Source organism: Stegostoma tigrinum, chromosome 8, assembly GCF_030684315.1.
Source record: "Stegostoma tigrinum isolate sSteTig4 chromosome 8, sSteTig4.hap1, whole genome shotgun sequence".
In the NCBI taxonomy this organism is placed as follows: domain Eukaryota; kingdom Metazoa; phylum Chordata; class Chondrichthyes; order Orectolobiformes; family Stegostomatidae; genus Stegostoma; species Stegostoma tigrinum.
This window is the reverse complement of record NC_081361.1, coordinates 80,665,948-80,683,576: the sequence shown is the minus strand read 5'-3', so window position 1 is coordinate 80,683,576 and position 17,629 is coordinate 80,665,948. Positions and strand designations below refer to the sequence as shown.

Genomic DNA, 17,629 nt, shown 5'->3' with positions numbered 1-17,629 from the left:
GAGATATCTTCAAATGTCACTGTTAATGAGAATTCAGGTCATCATTTAAACAAGTGTAGTCTCAGGTCAAACTGAAAACTTAGGTTGGCACGGTGGCTCAGTGGTTAGCAGTGCAGCCTCACAGCGCCAGGGAGCCAGGTTCGATTCCAGCCTCGGGTGACTGTGTAGAGTTTGCACGTTCTCCCCGTGGCTGCATGGGTTTGCTCCGGTTTCCTCCCACAAGCCAAAGATGTGCAGGCTAGGTGGATTGGCCATGCTAAATTGCCCGTAGTGTTCAGGGCTGTGTGGGTTATAGGGGGATGGGTCTGGGTGGGATGCTTCAAGGGGCAGTGTGGACTTGTTGGGCCGAAGGGCCTGTTTCCACACTGTAGGGAATCTGATCTAATCTAAAAACTGTAAGGAGTCTAAGGACTTTCTAAAAAGCATATTCTTGATCTTCATTTTATCCCACACTCATTCCTCTTTTTAAACTTTATACCTGAGTCTGTGTGTGAGTGAGTTTGATCTACAATTATTTTTTTCAGTCGGTTAGTCCTCCACTCAAGAAAAAATTGTATTTTGCCTCCTATTTGATTCGAGGAGGGTGCTAAGAAGAATTTAAAATGTTTATTGCAGCCAAGTTAAAAAGTAGGGATTCAATTCATCCCTCTTTGTCTCATTGTAACACTTATAAAAACTCTTAAAGGAAGGAGAGGTGTTACATTTTAAAATCTACACATCTATTCAATAGTTGACCAGGTGTCCTGTTCCCATTGTTGTGCTATCACTGTAAGAATTTGTAAACCATGCAAGTTCCTGAATGAGGGTTAATGGTCCAATCATTTTGCGAAAATATTGATGGGTATTTTGAAGTATAAAAAAAGGATCGCATTTTGTATATCATGCTTTTTCTGATGTTGGGACATTCCAAAGCGTTTTATGATCAATGAGGCACATAAGGAGTGTGGCTCCTGTTCCAGCTGCTAAAATGCCCACAGCAAAGTGCTACGGTTGGCAATGAAATGTAATGACGAGATTATCTGCTTTAAGTGGTTGGAGGATAAAAGTTACCCAGGAAACCAAAAGAAATCCTATTCTGCCTCTCCTCTTGTCAGAGTGAAAGGGGCCTTGACTTCTAACACCTCAAACAAAAAAAATGTCTGAAATCAATATTTTTGTTCTTTCTTGAACTGTGATCAAACTATCTAAAAAGTATTTTAATCATTTTCATGTATGTTTATCTTTTGTAGCCAAGTAGCTTCCTGACCAAGTGGAAAAAGAATGGCGAGGAACTGAAAGGAAATGTTAATATGGGAGATACTTGTGCACCAACTGTAACCATGGAAACCAGGGAGGATATTTTGGAACATAAAACTACTTGTGTGTCCAACTCCGTTGTTATGGAAATAGAAGGAACAGAAAATGGCACTTTTCATCAAGAAACCATTACTGTGACTGCTGAAAGAGAACATGCTGGGTTAAATTATCACCAGCAAATGTTGAAACCTTGTGCATTAACAGAACCTGCTCTTTTAGCGAGCGTAAAAGAAGCCAGTGGTGAAAATCAAAACAACAATGCATCTGGCATTGAACTTTCTTTCCAAATGGATAGCCTAGATCAAACGGAGCAAGTACCTTTAGTGTTTGGAAGCATGTCTTCATCCTATGAAATGCCCGAAGCGATTTATGCTATTATTCACAAAGATCACTTCAAAGATTCTTTAACTAATGTCCTGAGTACAGCGACTGCTCAATCACTGGAAGAGGATTTAGAGGTGACATGCCAAGGCATTGCAAGTGAACCTTTCACACTGACCACAGCTGCAGCAGTTGTAGATGAGTTCAACCAAGAGGCAACAGTGAGGGCCTTCCAAACTACCAGTGAAACTGAAAATGAGTCAGCCACTTCTGCAGTCACTGGGCCGAAGGGGTATTTAACAGCAAATTTGTCAATAACCAACGAGAATGAAAAAATAGAAGAAACCATTCTAGAAGGCGGCGGAAATAAAGAAATTGTTGAACCCTTCTCCACAACGGGTCAGGGCATGAATGGTCTGTCAGCCACTCACCCGATTGGATTTATAACATTTTATTCGATCAGTAATGGTAATAAAACATCAAACAGAAGTATAACTTATCACAGGGATTCAGAATGTTTGCCAAATGACACTGCTGTGCAATATGTGGAAGAATTAGAAACTGCCGGTACAGAGAAATTCAAATTCATTAATAAACATTCAAATTACTTCATTTATGAAAGTCAATCTAACGGGAGTGCACCTTCCCGAAGTAAGAACCTTGCGTTCAAAGAAATGGAAACAGAGGATAGGTCGCTAAGCAGTAAAACTAACCAGAATGATGAAGTGAAAGTTAAGCCTAATAATACCAAGTTTCAATCTGCTGAACAGAATCAAGAACAAAACAGCCAGACCGAAGCATCAGGCAATGAAAATGTGGACACAGAACATATGGATTTTGCCACTGCCCGCAGACAGTGGTTGCTATTAGAAGAAATTAGCAAAATGCAAAACCATCGGCCACTGGTCAAATCACAGAAGACCAAAAGTTTAATTAAACGTATTTTTAAAGACAACACTGATGGTCCTTCCGTTATGGAACTTACAAATAAAGTGACAGCTCATGCAGATTCTGCTTCTTTCTCTGGAGATAAAGTACAAAGCAGCACATCAGAAGCAATCAAAATGCATGAAGTGGAATCCTGGAGAGATTTGACAAACCTGCATAACAAAGTTGGCATTGCTGCATTACAGGAGAACAAGGGTGGAGTGGAGAATTTAGGGCAGAACCTGTTCTTGAACATAGCAGATTTTAGTGCTTGTTCCGAAGACAGTGATTCTGGTCTGGATGACTCAACATCCAGATCTGAAAGTGACAATTTAACTGACACAATATTTCAGAATGAAGCTTCAAGCTCTGTGTCGGCCACAAATGGAAAAGCTGAAACACCGATTGAAAGAGAGATCCGTCTAGGTGTGAAACGAGAAGAAAGCCTAAGGAAGGCCAGGGGCATTAAAAAACACCCCGGCTCTGAGGAGTATGTCGAAATCAAAACCAGGCCACTTATTTTTCAGCCAGTTCCTTCCCCTTTGGCCAAAGCTAAAATTAATCAATTTGCTGAGATGCAGATGCAGCGTGAAATCTTACTTGAGCGCCAACGGGAGGAAGACCTTGTCCAGCAAGGAAAGGTAAAGGGAACATATGACCAAAGTCTGATTCCAGAGATTGAGGAGAGAAGGAAATTCTTTGAACAACATTATCCTTTTCCACTACCGATAAACAGCAAAATGTTTAACCTCCATATTACTCCTGCACCTTCGACAATGAAAAAGTGTTCTTTCAATAATGAAGTGAATTTTGACAACAATAGATTGGAAAATAGTTTATTCAATTCTTCCAAGGAAGAGAAGACAGGCGTTGGTGATGAAATATTGAAGTTTAAATACCCAACTGCCGAAACCTCTAACGTTGTGATACTGGAAACTTCAGATGTGGTCCTACGCCGTTCCTCACACTTTTCACTATCATCGATCTCATCTCCACTGTCAGAGGACTTACTGCAAAAGAACCCCTTCTTCAAGCTCCGCTCAAATGGATCTGAATCCATTCTGAATCAGGAGATTAAAGAAGTCCTGCAGCGAGAGGAAGAGCTTCGTAAACAAAGGTGCTTTCTTCATGGAATGGAAAATTCATCTGAAAGCAGTTTACCATCTTCAGCCATTACTGGTAATTTGTCACCAGGTAAAATTGATCAATTATTCACATGGTTTACATCCCACGTAAGAGATTTGATTGCCTGAGAATTTTCAAACATTAACCACATGATTTGCCTTTTATTTAGTGTTTCAGAGACTGACTTTGAGTTGCATGGACCCTAAAATTGCTCAGGTCACAGTCACAGTCACAGTGGATACACTGGTGTCCTACAATATCCTGCAACATAAATATCTCCAAACGTTTCTGGGATCACTGGGGAGACACTTAAATTAACATGGATCAGATGTACACAAACAACTCTTTGACTTGTCATTGCCAGCCTTATTTCCCATTTGGTGGGAGACACTTAACCTTGGGATGAGGTAATGAGGTATTTGGAGTTTGCCTAGATCCAGATCATTGTTCAAAGTCACGCGATACCAAGTTATAGTCCAACAGGTTTATTTGAAATTGCAAGCTTTTGGAGCACTGCTCCTACATCAAGCACTTCACCTGACGAAGGAGCAGCGCTTCAAAAGCTTGTGATTTCAAATAAACCTGTTGGACTGCAACCTGATGTCATGTGACTTCTAATTTTGGCCACCCCAGTCCAACGCCAGCACCTCCACATCACAAGTGCTTGTTATATCAGTATCCCTGGGGCTGTTTCCAATGGGGAGTTCGAGTAAAGTTTCATTTACAAAGCGACCAGTAAGAATATGGTTTGAAGAACGAGGGCATCTTTCAAATAAATGGAGTAGCTGCAAGTGAAATAAGCAATAACAAATGGAACAGAAGGATATGCTGAAAGGGTTATTTGAAAACAGGATAACAGAAGGTTCAGGTGGAAACTAAATGGCAGCAGTATCTATTTCTTAGTCTGAATGATCTTTCTCTGTGATGCTGTGGATGTTTGCAAATCTTTTTGTAATCTAAATGTTTCTTGAACATCCAGACCACTTAACTGTAGGTTTAGACCAGTTGATGCAATCCAAATGAGGCCACAGGTCTTCTGCTTCCTTAGATTGCTAAGATGCTGGGTGCCTGGGAAGAATAATTATATGATAAAAGCAAAATAGTGTGGATGCTGGAAATTTGAAACAAACACAGAGAATGCTGGGGAAATTCAGCAGGTCTGGCAGCATCTGTAGAGGCAGAAACAGAGTTAATGTTCTGTATCCAGTGACTCTTCTTTGGAACTGAAAGACGTCAGCTTTTTTATTACAACCTTTAACAGAGACAGAGGAGAGGTGAAGGGAATGGATGGCCTATGGACCTAGTACAAAACACAAAGGAATCGTTACTGGTGGTGAAAGGGAAATAGAGGGTGTAGACTAAAGTGTGAAATGGAGACAATGGATTCCGTCTATTGAAATCAAACTAGTAAACAAAACACAGTTAAGACAAGAGATAACAAGGTGTAGAGCTGGATGAACACGGCAGACCAAGCAGCATCAAAGGAGCAGGAAAGCTGACGTTTCAGGCCTAGACCCTTCTACAAATCAAGACGAGGCTGTGGGGGGCTCATGGATGTGAGAGAGACAATTAAGAAGAATTTAAACAAGATGGAGAACAAACATCATGCAGTCAATTATGCAAGTCATTATCGACACCTCGAGGCTATAACATGCCTAAACATAAGGTGAGATGTTGTTCCATGAGCTTTTCCATTGTGCTTCATTGGAACATTGCAGGAGGCCCAGGACAGAGTATTAGCATGACAGCAAAGACCCTGGGATGTCTGAAGCCTAATATGGCTGCAACTGCAACTCTTTCTTTTCTTGCCCTTGTACTAACACTGTGCCTGTTAGGGAGCAGTTTTCAGCCAAATGTGGCTGGGAAAGGAAGTCCTTATAATCTTCAAGATAGCAAGGTGTAGAGCTGGATGAACACAGCAGGCCAACCAGTATCTTAGGAGAAGGAAAGCTGACATTCCGGGCCTAGACCCTTCATCAGAAATGGGGAAAGGGAAGGGGGTTCTGAAATAAATAGGGAGAGAGGGGGAGGCAGAATGAGAATGGACAGAGGAGAAGATAGGTGGAGAGGAGACAGACAATTTAAAGAGGCGGGGATGGGGCCAGTAGAGGTAGTATAGGTGGGGAGGTAGGGAGGGGATAGGTCAGTCCACGGAGGACAGACAGGTCAAGGGGACAGGATGAGGTTAGTAGTTAGAAGTGGAGGTGCGACTTGAAGTGGGAGGAGGGGATAGGTGAGGGGAAGAACAGGTTAGGGAGGCGGAGACGAGCTGGGCTGGTTTTGAGATGCAGTGGGGGGAGGGGAAGAACTGGGCTGGTTTTGGGATGCAGTGGGGGGGGAAGGAAGATTTTGAAGCTTGTGAAATCCACATTGATACCATTGGGCTGCAGGGTTCCCAAGCGGAATATGAGTTGCTGTCCCTGCAACCTTCGAGTGGCATCATTGTGGCACTGCAGGAGGACCAGGATGGACATGTCGTCTGAGGAATGGGAGGGGGAGTTGAAATGATTCACAATTGGGAGATGCAGTTGTTTATTGCGAACTGAGTGTAGGTATTCTGCAAAACGGTCCCCAAGCCTCCGCTTGGTTTCCCCGATGTACAGGAGGCCAAACGGGTACAGCGGATGCAGTGCACCGCATTGGCAGATGTGCATGTGAACATCTGCTTGATGTGGAAAGTCTTACCATGTTGGCTCATCTCCACCTCCCTAAGCTGTTCTTCCTCTCACTTATCCCCTCCTCTCACCTCAAGCCACACCCCCATATCCTACCGACTAACCTCATCCCGCCTCCTTGATGTGTCCGTCCTCCCTGGACTGACCTATCTCATCCCTACCTCCCCACTTACACTCACCTCTACTGGCTCCATCCCCGCCTCTTTGACTTGTCTGTCTTCTGTCCACCTACCTTCTCCTCTATCCATCTTCGATCTGCCTCCCTCTCTCTCTCTATTTATTTCAAAACCCCTTTCCCCTCCCCCATTCCTGATGAAGGGTCGAGGGCCCAAAACGTCAGTTTTTCTGCTCCTAAGATTCTGGTTGGCCTGCTGTGTTCATCCAGCTCTACACCTTGTTATCTCAGATTCTCCAGCATCTGCAGTTCCTATTGTCTCTGATACAATTTTATCCCTTATAATCTTCAGACTGGATAAGGACCGTGTGTTGTAGGTGCTGTAATACAGCTAAGAAAGGCCACATACATTATTCTTCTCTGTCTGCCCACACTTCCATTATAGCCAATTGAGAATCCAAGCTTTAAAACTGTCTGCAGTTGGCCCTGGTGGTTCATAAAAAAAGTTCAGTAAGAAAGACTATTTGCTGTAGATTGTCTACCATCCAACCATGCCTTTGAACATTCTGCCCACAACTAACTTAGAAATAAAAATTATTTCCAAAATGCTCAGTGGCCTTACAAAAATTTGAAAGGCAGAATCCTTCAACAGGAAAGATAATAACATTATATTTCTGTAAAAAAAAATGGATTCAGAAGCTAGAATGTAACTTTTGTAATTGTTTTCCAAAAGGAGAATAGTCACATTTCTAAATATGTAGTAAAGAGCTTCGTTCTAAGAAGTTTGCTTATACTTCTTGTTTTTCTTCTTAAAGTAACATTATAGCAAGTGCGTGAACTAGAAATTCTCAGAAGTGAAAAATGTGTTGCAATAGAATTCAGTCTTTTGTAATGAATCTGCAGGAAGCATTTCTGTTTCAAATTTTACAGTTTTTATGTAATAAATGCTGACCAGGCAGCGATGCCCACAGCCCAGAATTGAATAAATTAGATTACAGTTTTACCACGATGCAAGTACAGATTACTATTCGAGTTCAACTAAGTAGCCAATCAAGTCTTACCTGCAGCAATTTTGCCTAAGTTCCAGTTAATGAACCTTTGACTGGCTATATCAGTTTAACTCAGCAGTAGCATTTTTAGACACAATCTACAGTTCTTTCATAGTAGTGCAGGCAAAATGTTTATACTAATGATGAAATGTTAGTGGAATGCAAAATTAGCCTGTCAGCATCAGTATGGAAAAGGCAAATGGCTGTATTTGGGAGTGTCATAGTAATAATCATAGAAGAGAATGAAGCAACATTTGTACTTGTACAAGCTCTTTATTTAGAGCCATCTAGTTAGTCCCATTCTCTTCCTGTTTCCCCATAACGATGTAAATTATTCCTCTCTAAGTATTTCTCTATTTCTCTTTGGAAAGTTACTATTGAATCTCCTTCCACCATCCTTTTAAAGCATCGCAACATCACATCAATTCACTGTTTAACAAGAAAGGCTTCTCACATCACCCCTAGCTAAACGGCTTAAATTGGAGAAATTCTTTGTGCAGGAATCAGTCAAGTTAATTTTCTCTGAAGTTTTTACTGAAATTAACATTTCTTAAGGAGAACAAAAATTGTACACAGTACTCAAATGCAGCATACAAACAGCTATAGGAAAAATTCCTTACTTTTATACTTGAGTTTCTTTGCAATAAAGTCCAAACTTGCATTTACTTTCCTAATCTCATATTATACCTGCACAGTAATATTTTGTGATTTAGGTACTAGGGTAACTCATGTTCCTCAAGTGTAGAGTCATGTAGTCTCTCTACAGTTGAAGGATACTCTGTTCTTTACTTCCTCCTGCCAAAGTGAACAAGTTCACACTTTCTCACATACTTTCTCTGCCGTTTTTTGCGAACATTCAACCAATCTAATTCCCTTTGTAGATTCTGTCTTCTGACAATCTATTTCCCCATCTATTTTTAATGAATAATTTATTTACCCTATCATTGGTCCAAATGCCAAAGTCAATAATATAAATGAGGCTATGATATTGATCGCTGCGACGCTCTGCCAGTTACAGCTTGCCTACCTGGAAATGACTCATTTATCGTTATGAAGATAGAGTACGCTAAATAGATCAGGCAAGTAGGTAAAAAGATGAGGCAGTAGATATGCACTGAAACATATTAAGAAGATATTTCATAACTCTTAAAAATATATTCTATTGTGAGAGAAAGTCTCTATCAGAGACCATCTTTCACTATGTAGGGAAGTCACAAATGGTATAAATTGAATGAAAGAAAAGGCATACAATAATGTGATGATTAATGGAAGGCCAGAATACTGCAAAAAAATGGAAACCTGCAAAAGATCACATAAAAAGAGAAAAAAATTAGAATTTAGGTATGAAGTAACGTAAAAACAACCCTCTGCAAGTGTGCAAGAAAAGTCTGTAGCTCAAGTAAATATTGGTCTTTTGGAGGAATAAGACTGGTGAATTGGAAAAGGTAGAAACTTCGAGCAAGTACTTAGTATCTGTCTTCCTGGTAGAAGGAAAAGCATCCCAATAAAAGTAGAAATTCAAGGGAAAAAGGAATGAAGGAACTTAAACAGTTACAATCGCAAGAGAAAAAAAATTACAAGGAAAACTACTGGGTTGAAAGACTGACAAATGCCCTGGATCCATGAACCTGCATACCTGAGAAGAAGTGGTTGCAATGACAATAGCTGCATTGATTTTAATCTTCTAACTTTCCCCAGATATTGGAAATGGCCTAACAGATTTGAAAACTGCAAATGCAACACCACTACTTAAGAAATGCACAGGATGGAGAGGGATGTGGAAGACACAGAAAAAGTAAAATATGGGACAGTTAGTTTAATATCTGTCATTGGGAAAATGCTGGAATATGTTATTAAGGATGTTGTAGCAGGCCATTTAGGAAATCATAATTAACCCATGTTGAGAAAAGCGGAAATCATGTCCATCAAATTTATTACATTATTTGAGGCTGTGTAAAGCAAAATGGATAAAGGGGAACCAGTAGCTGTATTCAGGGTGTCAAGATCTATTTGACCAATAAAACTGTTCAGAGATGCATGGAGTGCGCTCGGGCAATTCTGGCCTAAAATAGCAATCCTGATTTGAATATTAACAGGACAGATGCTTAAAATAGGCATTGGCAATAGTAAACCTATCAAAAAACTGACTGTGGACACAGCAACCAGGTGAATGTTGTGCTCTATCGACCTGGGCACTCTTTTACGTAAGTGCCCATCTTATTATTTTGATAAGTTAAATTTGATCTACTGTGCCGGCACTATGTAATGTAATCTTGTATCTTCTTCTATTTTAAGGGTTCCTTTACAGAACACCAATATTGAATGCAGCACAAGCCGTTCCTGCTACAGTTGAGGTATCACTAGGCAAGCACATGGAGATAGCAAGTTAATCGGAACCCAGAGGAGCAGGCAAGCAGACGTTGCAGAATCTTGTATAAGTTTGTATTCGGTTAAGAATGGGCATCCATGGATACACTAACAGTATGTGATTTATCTGCAGGACATAAGGGCAACAAAATCATGTCACAGGATTGCCATGACTCTGCACTGGGAGACTGTGTATGCACTAGCAACTACAGAAATGAATAGCACTCGTAGAGGAACAAAATGAATTGAATTGCATACTTCAGCAAATAAGGTTGTTGAACTAAGTTCAGACCCAAAGGCCACAGTGTTCTGCACTTCCATATGCTTTGAGCTATTACATGATTAATACACTTTCTTAATCATTTAAAATATTCCTTCACTTCTTTTAATTGACGAACAATTGTACTATTCATGTCCTATTTGCATACTCTTTTTATTTTCTCTCAATGGTTTGAAATTTCAGCTTACATAAGTAGATGGACTTTGTGATTTCAGTGAAATGAGCTGTCCCTGTAACTGGTCTAAAGTTTCAACTCATAAACCTCAAAACAAAAGGAGAAACATGTGAAACTAATAATTCCATAAGCTTTTAATTTGTTAAAGTGTTTATAAGAAGATATTAATGTGGAATTTAAATATAAAAGGATAATGGTTTCTCAGATTGCACCTAATACACTTCAGAATATGATGTGTTGTAATATTTTTAAAAAGCTCCTTGCAAAAGATGCTTCATTTTCCCTATTACTGCAAAAGCCAAGTCTTTGTAAAATGCTGCCAAACAGGGTAGGGACCAGGTGTAAAGAACAGATGTGGCCAATCCAGTATTGCAAAAGATGTAGTATAGCTCTTTACTGCATGTAAACCTAATTTAAAAACAAAAAGAAAATTCTGAAAATACTCTGCATTAAAAGCAAAGTCACTGAAATATTTAACTTCAGAGCCAGAGCAGAAAACAACAGTCAGTGGTCTGGAAAGAAACCTGAGGCAAGGAACCCAACTTCAGGTGGAACAAACAGTATTTCACATGTTGCGTGAAGAGGCAGGTGTAGTTAGGTCTAACAGTTCCTTTTTAGTGTATAACCTATTCAATATGATAACAAAACCAGCACATTTTCTTCTCCCTCCTATCACCTTGATTCGCTCCACAACAACCTCCAACATCCCTTTCCTTTTCACAGCACCTTTCTAAGCAAGTACAGCATGTGCAACACATTTCACTTGTACCTCTTCACAACCTCCCAGGTTCATAAACAGTTGTTTCAGTTGTAACAACAATTTACTAGTACTTGTTTCTGTTTAGTAAGCTGGATATACTGCTCACTATACAGTACACTCCAACATTAGTGAATGGCAACTTTGCAGTTTCCCCATGGAATCCATATGGGTAATACCAACCTGCTGGTTCCCTTTCATTTTAATTGTCTGCCCCACTCCCACTGTGTCTTCTGACACCTGCACATTTCCAATGAAGCTTAAAGAACTGAATTTCATCTTTCAGTTAATCATTTTACAGTCTTCTAGACTTAATGTTGAGTTTAATAACAAAATCATGTGTTGCCCCAAATTCGTTCAAGAGACAGCTGTTGATGATGATGAGCCATTCCGGTCTTCATTCTACCTGTCTCATTATCACCTCTTGTTTGCCTTGTACAATTACCCTATTTGTCAAACAAACTTGCCCTCCTATCGCAAAGATTTACTCTTGCTGTAAACCTATTTCTCTTTTCTGCTTTAGTGCTTGTTAAAAACATTAATTAAGTTTGTAACTTTTTCAAATTCTGAATAGAAGTGATTGACCTGAAACACTAACTCTGTTTCTGTCTCCACAAATGTTGTCCAGATTCTTGAATATTACCAGCATTTTCTGTTTTATTTTTTCATTTCAATTTTCCAGCATTGCAGTATTTTGCTCTTGTATTGTAGCCTAAGCTAAGCGTGGCCATAAGACCACACTTAGGTATTTAACAGTAAACTTCTTTCATTTTACTATTAACATTTTAGGAGTTTATTTCTTGAACCACTGTAGTAAGAACACCTGATTATGCAACTGTTGAGGGAGTTCCAGGATTTTGACCCAGCAACACTGAAGGAACAGTGATATACTCCCAAGTGAATGGTGACTGGCTCAGATGGGAATATACAGGTTGTAGTGTTTCCAGATATCTGTGGCCCTTGTCCTTCAAGTGGAAATTGTGGGTTTGGAAGTTGCTGTCAGAGAACCCATGGTGAATTTCTGCAGTGTATCTTGGAGATGGTAAACATTGTTGCTACTGACCTTTGATTGCAGATGTTCATGTATGTGGTGTCAACCAAATGGGCTGTTTAGTCCCAGTGATGTCATGCTTCTTGAGTGTTTTTGGAGCTGCACTCATTCAGACAAGTGGGCAGTATTACATCACACTCCAAACATATGGTGGACAGGCTTTAGGGAGACAGGAGATGAGTTACATGCTGCAGGATTCCTAGCCTCTAGCCTTCTGTTGTAGCCGCAGTAAATATATTGCAAGCACAGTTCAATTTATGGTAAATGATAACTCCAGAATGTTAATAGTGGGAGAATTGAGTGATGGTAATCCCATTAAATGTCAAAAAATGATCGTTATATTCTCTCTTGTTGGAGATCGGCACTTGTATGGCACGAATGTTACCTGCTGCTTGTCAGCCCAAGCTTAGATATTGTTCAGACCTTGTGGCATTTTGGATGTGCCCTGCTCAGTATCTGAGGAATTGTGAATTGTGCTGAACATTGTGCAATAATTAGTGAACATCCTCACTTCTGAACTTATGTGGAGTGAAAGTTATGAACGAAGCAGCTGAAGACAGAGACCATGCTGAAGAACTCCCACAGAGTTGTCCTGGAGCTGAGATGATTGACCTCTAACAACTACATGCATATTTCTTTGTGTCAGGTATGAATCCAATCAGCAGAGAGTTTTTCCCTCGGTTCTTATTGTCTGTCATGTTGCTAGTGCTACTTGTTGTCAGGTTCGGTCAAATGTGGCTTTGATATCAAGGTCAGTCAATTTCAGGAACAATTACAGCATCCGCAGTTCTTTTGGTTTTTATTCAGTCAATTTCACCTCACCTCCAGAATTCAGCTCTCTTGTCCATGTTTAAACTGTAGTTGTGATGAGGTCACATGTTGAATGGTCCCGGTGGAAACCATATTGAATATCAAGGAGGAATTTCTTCCTAAGCAAATGCTGCTTGATGGCCCCTTCCAAGACTTTACTGATGATTGATGGTAGAGTGTTGAGCAGTAATTGGTCAGGTTGATTTTCCACATTGCCGCGCAGTTGCCAGTGTTTAGCTAAAATAAAACAGCTTCACTAAGGGGACAGCAAGTTCTGGAACACAAGTCTTCAATACTTTTGCCAGAATATTGCCAGTGCCTTCATATTATTCTGTGCCTTTGCCATTTCATGATTTCATGTGGAGTAAATCGAATTGGCTAAAAACTGTTCTGAAGGAGGCTGCAATGGCTCATCATTTCGTCACTTCAGGCAGAAGATTGTTGCAAATGCTTCAGACTTAAATTTTGCCCTAATGTATTGGTCTTCCCTGTCATTGACAATGGGAATATTTGTGTAGCCACCTCCTTCTGTGATTTGCTTTATTATCTTCCACCATTCACAACTGGAGGTAGCACGACAGCAGAGTTTAGATCTGCTCTGTTGGTGATAGAATTGGTTAGCCCTGTCTCTCGCTTGTTGTCTCAGCTGTTTGCCATGCAATTAGTCCTGTGTTGTAGCTTCACTGGGTTGACAATTCATTTTTAGGTAGCCTAGTGAAACAGGCAAGCTGTTCAGCACTCTTCATTGGACCAGGATTGATCCCCTGGCTTGATGGTCATGGTGGAGTAGGAGGATACACCAAACCATGAGACTACAAATTTTGTTTGAGTAAATTTCTACTGCTGATGATGGTGTACAGTGCATCATGGATGTCAGTCTTGAGTTGCTAAATCTGTTTGAAGTCTATCCCACTTAACATATTGATCATGGCACACAGCATGAAGGAGGGTATTCTCTGTGTGAAGAAGAGACTTCACCTTTACAAGGACTGTGTGGTGGTCACTGCTACTAATACCATCCCAGACAGATGCGTCTGTGGCAGGCAGATTGGTGAGGGTGAGGTCAATATGGTTTTCCGTCTTGTTGGTTCCTTCACCAATTGCTAACAGACCCAGTCTAGCAATATCCTTCAGTACTCAATGCATTGGTCAGTAGTGATGCTGCTGAGCCTGTATTGGTGATAGACATTGATTACACAGAATACATTCTGCATTCTTGCTATCCTCACTGCTTCCTCCAAATGGCATTCAACATGGAGAAGGGGTAGGGTGGGACATGTTAATCAGCAAGAGCTTTCCTTGTCCATATTCAGCCTGGTACCATGAGACATCATAGGGTCTGAAGTCAATTTTGAGGATCCCCAGCGCAACTCCCTGCTGACGATATGCCAGTGGGGCAAGACATGTCCGGGGTTTGGGGTGGTGTTGTTTCAGACATTGTGTGTAAGGTAGATGAGTATGATTATGTTATTTTGTTCCTTGACTAGTCTGTCAAACATTTACTGCAATTTTGACACTAGCCCCAGATTTTGGTAACAAGGACTTTGTGGCTTTGACGGGGCAGATTTTGTCATTGTATTTCTGATGCTTGGGTTGATGCCAAGTTGTCTGTTCAATTTCATGCATTTCTTGAAGCTTTTTGATGGTTTGAATGGCATTCTAGGCTATTTAGGCAGAGAGTTAAGAGTCAATAACATCGCTGTGAGTCTGGTCACATGTAGGCCGAACCAGGTCAGGATGGTAGTTTGCCTTCCATAAAGAACATTAATGAGCCTATATGTTTTAAGATCATGTTTTCATAATTATCATTGCATTTTTAATTCCAGATTTTTCATTGATTTCAAAACCCACAAACTACCCTGGTGGGATTCAAACCTAGCTCCCCAGAATATTAGCTGCATCTTTACTCACACTGCACCCATCACTTCCCCAGTATAATTTATACAGTATGCCTCTGACAGAACAGTCTAACTAACAGTATAGGGACCATTCCAAAATAAGTTCCTTTTCCTCTGTGTGAATCCTAACAATATACTAATTCAAAAGAGAATTCTTATGGCCCATATCTTCTGGTGCCAATTGCCTTTGTCCTTTGCAATACACTGAAATATAATTTGTATGAAAAAGCACTGAAACAACATATTTAACTTTTCTGTCTGCCAGCACTCCATAGCGCAAGACACACTCTAACAGAAGTAACATTGCACAGTATTGCTTCTGTTAAGATATCAATAAAAGATAAGTTAATGCATTCTGCTTTGGAATTAAGTTTCTGTTCTTCAAATCCAACATTTGACATTAGTATTACTGCTAGTGCTGGTGGGGAGATGAAGAGTTCTATAAGTAATGTCATTGGGCTGATAAAGTGAATGCTGATAAAGAGAAAGGAGTTCTAATTTGAACATGTGCAATTGTTAATGCTAATAAAGGAGAACCTAAATTGATGGCACGTCTTACCAGTTGTTTCCTTCAATAATTCTACATGCCAAGAAACAGTTTCTAAAATTAAGCATGTAAATGGCAAAGAATTAAAAAGCCTTTCACCAAAATAATGCAAAACTCCTGTGCAAGGTCTCCTGTACCTTGGTGGTTAACTAACAGAAGCCTTTTTATATTCATTCACTTACAGGATATGGGTATCGCTATCTGGGTTGTATTCCTGTATATCTGCTGTCCTTATCCTTCTCGATAATATTGTATTCCTGTATATCTGCTGTTCTTATCCTTCTTGATAATAATGGTCATGGTTTGGAAGGGCTGTCTAAGGAGCCTTGGTGAATTTCTGCAGTACATCTTGTAGCCAGCATGCAGTACTGCAACTGAGCATCAGTAGTAGAGGGAATTGATGCTTGTGGTGCCAATCAAGCAGGCTGCTGTATCCAGGATAGTGTCAAGTTTCCTGAGTGTTTTTGTGTGTGCACTCATAGAATACCTATGGTATGGAAACCGGCCATTTGGCCCTTCAAGTCCACACCAACACTCTGAACAGGATCCCACCCAGACTCATCCCCCTGTCCCTGTAACCCTGCATTTCCCATAGCTGACCCACTTTGCCTGCACATCCCTGGACACTATTGGCAATTTAGCATGGCCAGTCCACCTAGCCTGCACATCTTTAGACCAATGCAGGATACCTGAGTACCTGCAAGAAACCAATACAGACACAGGGAGAACATGCAAATTCCACACAAGCAGTCACCTGAGACTAGAATCGAACACAGGTCCCTGGCACTGTGAGGTAGCAGTGCTAAGCACTAACCCACGTTCCACCCCTCGTTTGGGCACTCCTGATGTGTGCCTTGTGGATGGTTGACAGTGTTTGGGGACTCAGGAGGTGAATTATTCACCGCAAGTTTCCTAGCCTCTGACCTGTTCTTGTAGCCACAGTCCAGTTCAGTTTTTGGTCACTGGTAACCCCAGAATGTTGATAGTGGGGAATTTAGTGATGATGATGCCATTGAATAGAACATAGAACATAGAACATAGAACAGTACAGCACAGAACAGGCCCTTCAGCCCACAATGTTGTGCCGACCATTGATCCTCATGGATGCACCCTCAAATTTCTGTGACCATATGCATGTCCAGCAGTCTCTTAAATGACCCCAATGACCTTGCTTCCACAACTGCTGCTGGCAACGCATTCCATGCTCTCACAACTCTCTGCGTAAAGAACCTGCCTCTGACATCCCCTCTATACTTTCCACCAACATGCTTAAAACTATGACCCCTCGTGCTAGCCATTTCTGCCCTGGGAAATAGTCTCTGGCTATCGACTCTATCTATGCCTCTCATTATCTTGTATACCTCAATTAGGTCCCCTCTCCTCCTCCTTTTCTCCAATGAAAAGAGACCGAGCTCAGTCAACCTCTCTTCATAAGATAAGCCCTCCAGTCCAGGCAGCATCCTGGTAAACCTCCTCTGAACCCTCTCCAAAGCATCCACATCTTTCCTATAATAGGGCGCCCAGAACTGGACGCAGTATTCCAAGTGCGGTCTAACCAAAGTTTTATAGAGCTGCAACAAGATGTCACGACTCTTAAACTCAATCCCCCTGTTAATGAAAGCCAAAACACCATATGCTTTCTTAACAACCCTGTCCACTTGGGTGGCCATTTTAAGGGATCTATGTATCTGCACACCAAGATCCCTCTGTTCCTCCACGCTGCCAAGAATCCTATCCTTAATCCTGTACTCAGCTTTCAAATTCGACCTTCCAAAATGCATCACCTCGCATTTATCCAGGTTGAACTCCATCTGCCACCTCTCAGCCCATCTCTGCATCCTGTCAATGTCCCGCTGCAGCCTACAACAGCCCTCTACACTGTCAACGACACCTCCGACCTTTGTGTCGTCTGCAAACTTGCTGACCCATCCTTCAATTCCCTCGTCCAAGTCATTAATAAAAATTACAAACAGTAGAGGCCCAAGGACAGAGCCCTGTGGAACCCCACTCACCACTGACTTCCAGGCAGAATATTTTCCTTCTACTACCACTCGCTGTCTTCTGTTGGCCAGCCAATTCTGTATCCAAGCAGCTAAGTTCCCCTGTATCCCATTCCTCCTGACCTTCTGAATGAGCCTTCCATGGGGAACCTTATCAAATGCCTTACTGAAGTCCATATACACCACATCCACAGCTTGACCCTCATCAACCTTACTAGTCACATCCTCAAAAAACT

General features: G+C 41.0%; 1 protein-coding gene across 4 annotated transcripts in view; it reads left to right on the top strand.

The window, feature by feature from the left end:
* The window catches only part of LOC125456037 (uncharacterized), a 53,908-nt gene extending 37,004 nt beyond the window's left edge, over positions 1-16,904 (top strand). For all 4 annotated transcript variants that reach the window (XM_048538659.2, XM_048538661.2, XM_059648032.1 and 1 more), the window contains exons 2-4: positions 1,230-3,738; positions 9,804-9,917; positions 10,009-16,904. In XM_048538659.2, the coding sequence (XP_048394616.1) occupies positions 1,230-3,738; positions 9,804-9,898 (2,604 nt within the window). In that variant the 3' untranslated portion in view covers positions 9,899-9,917; positions 10,009-16,904. The remainder of the gene's footprint in view (positions 1-1,229; positions 3,739-9,803; positions 9,918-10,008) is intronic.
* The last annotated feature ends 725 nt before the right edge of the window (positions 16,905-17,629 follow it).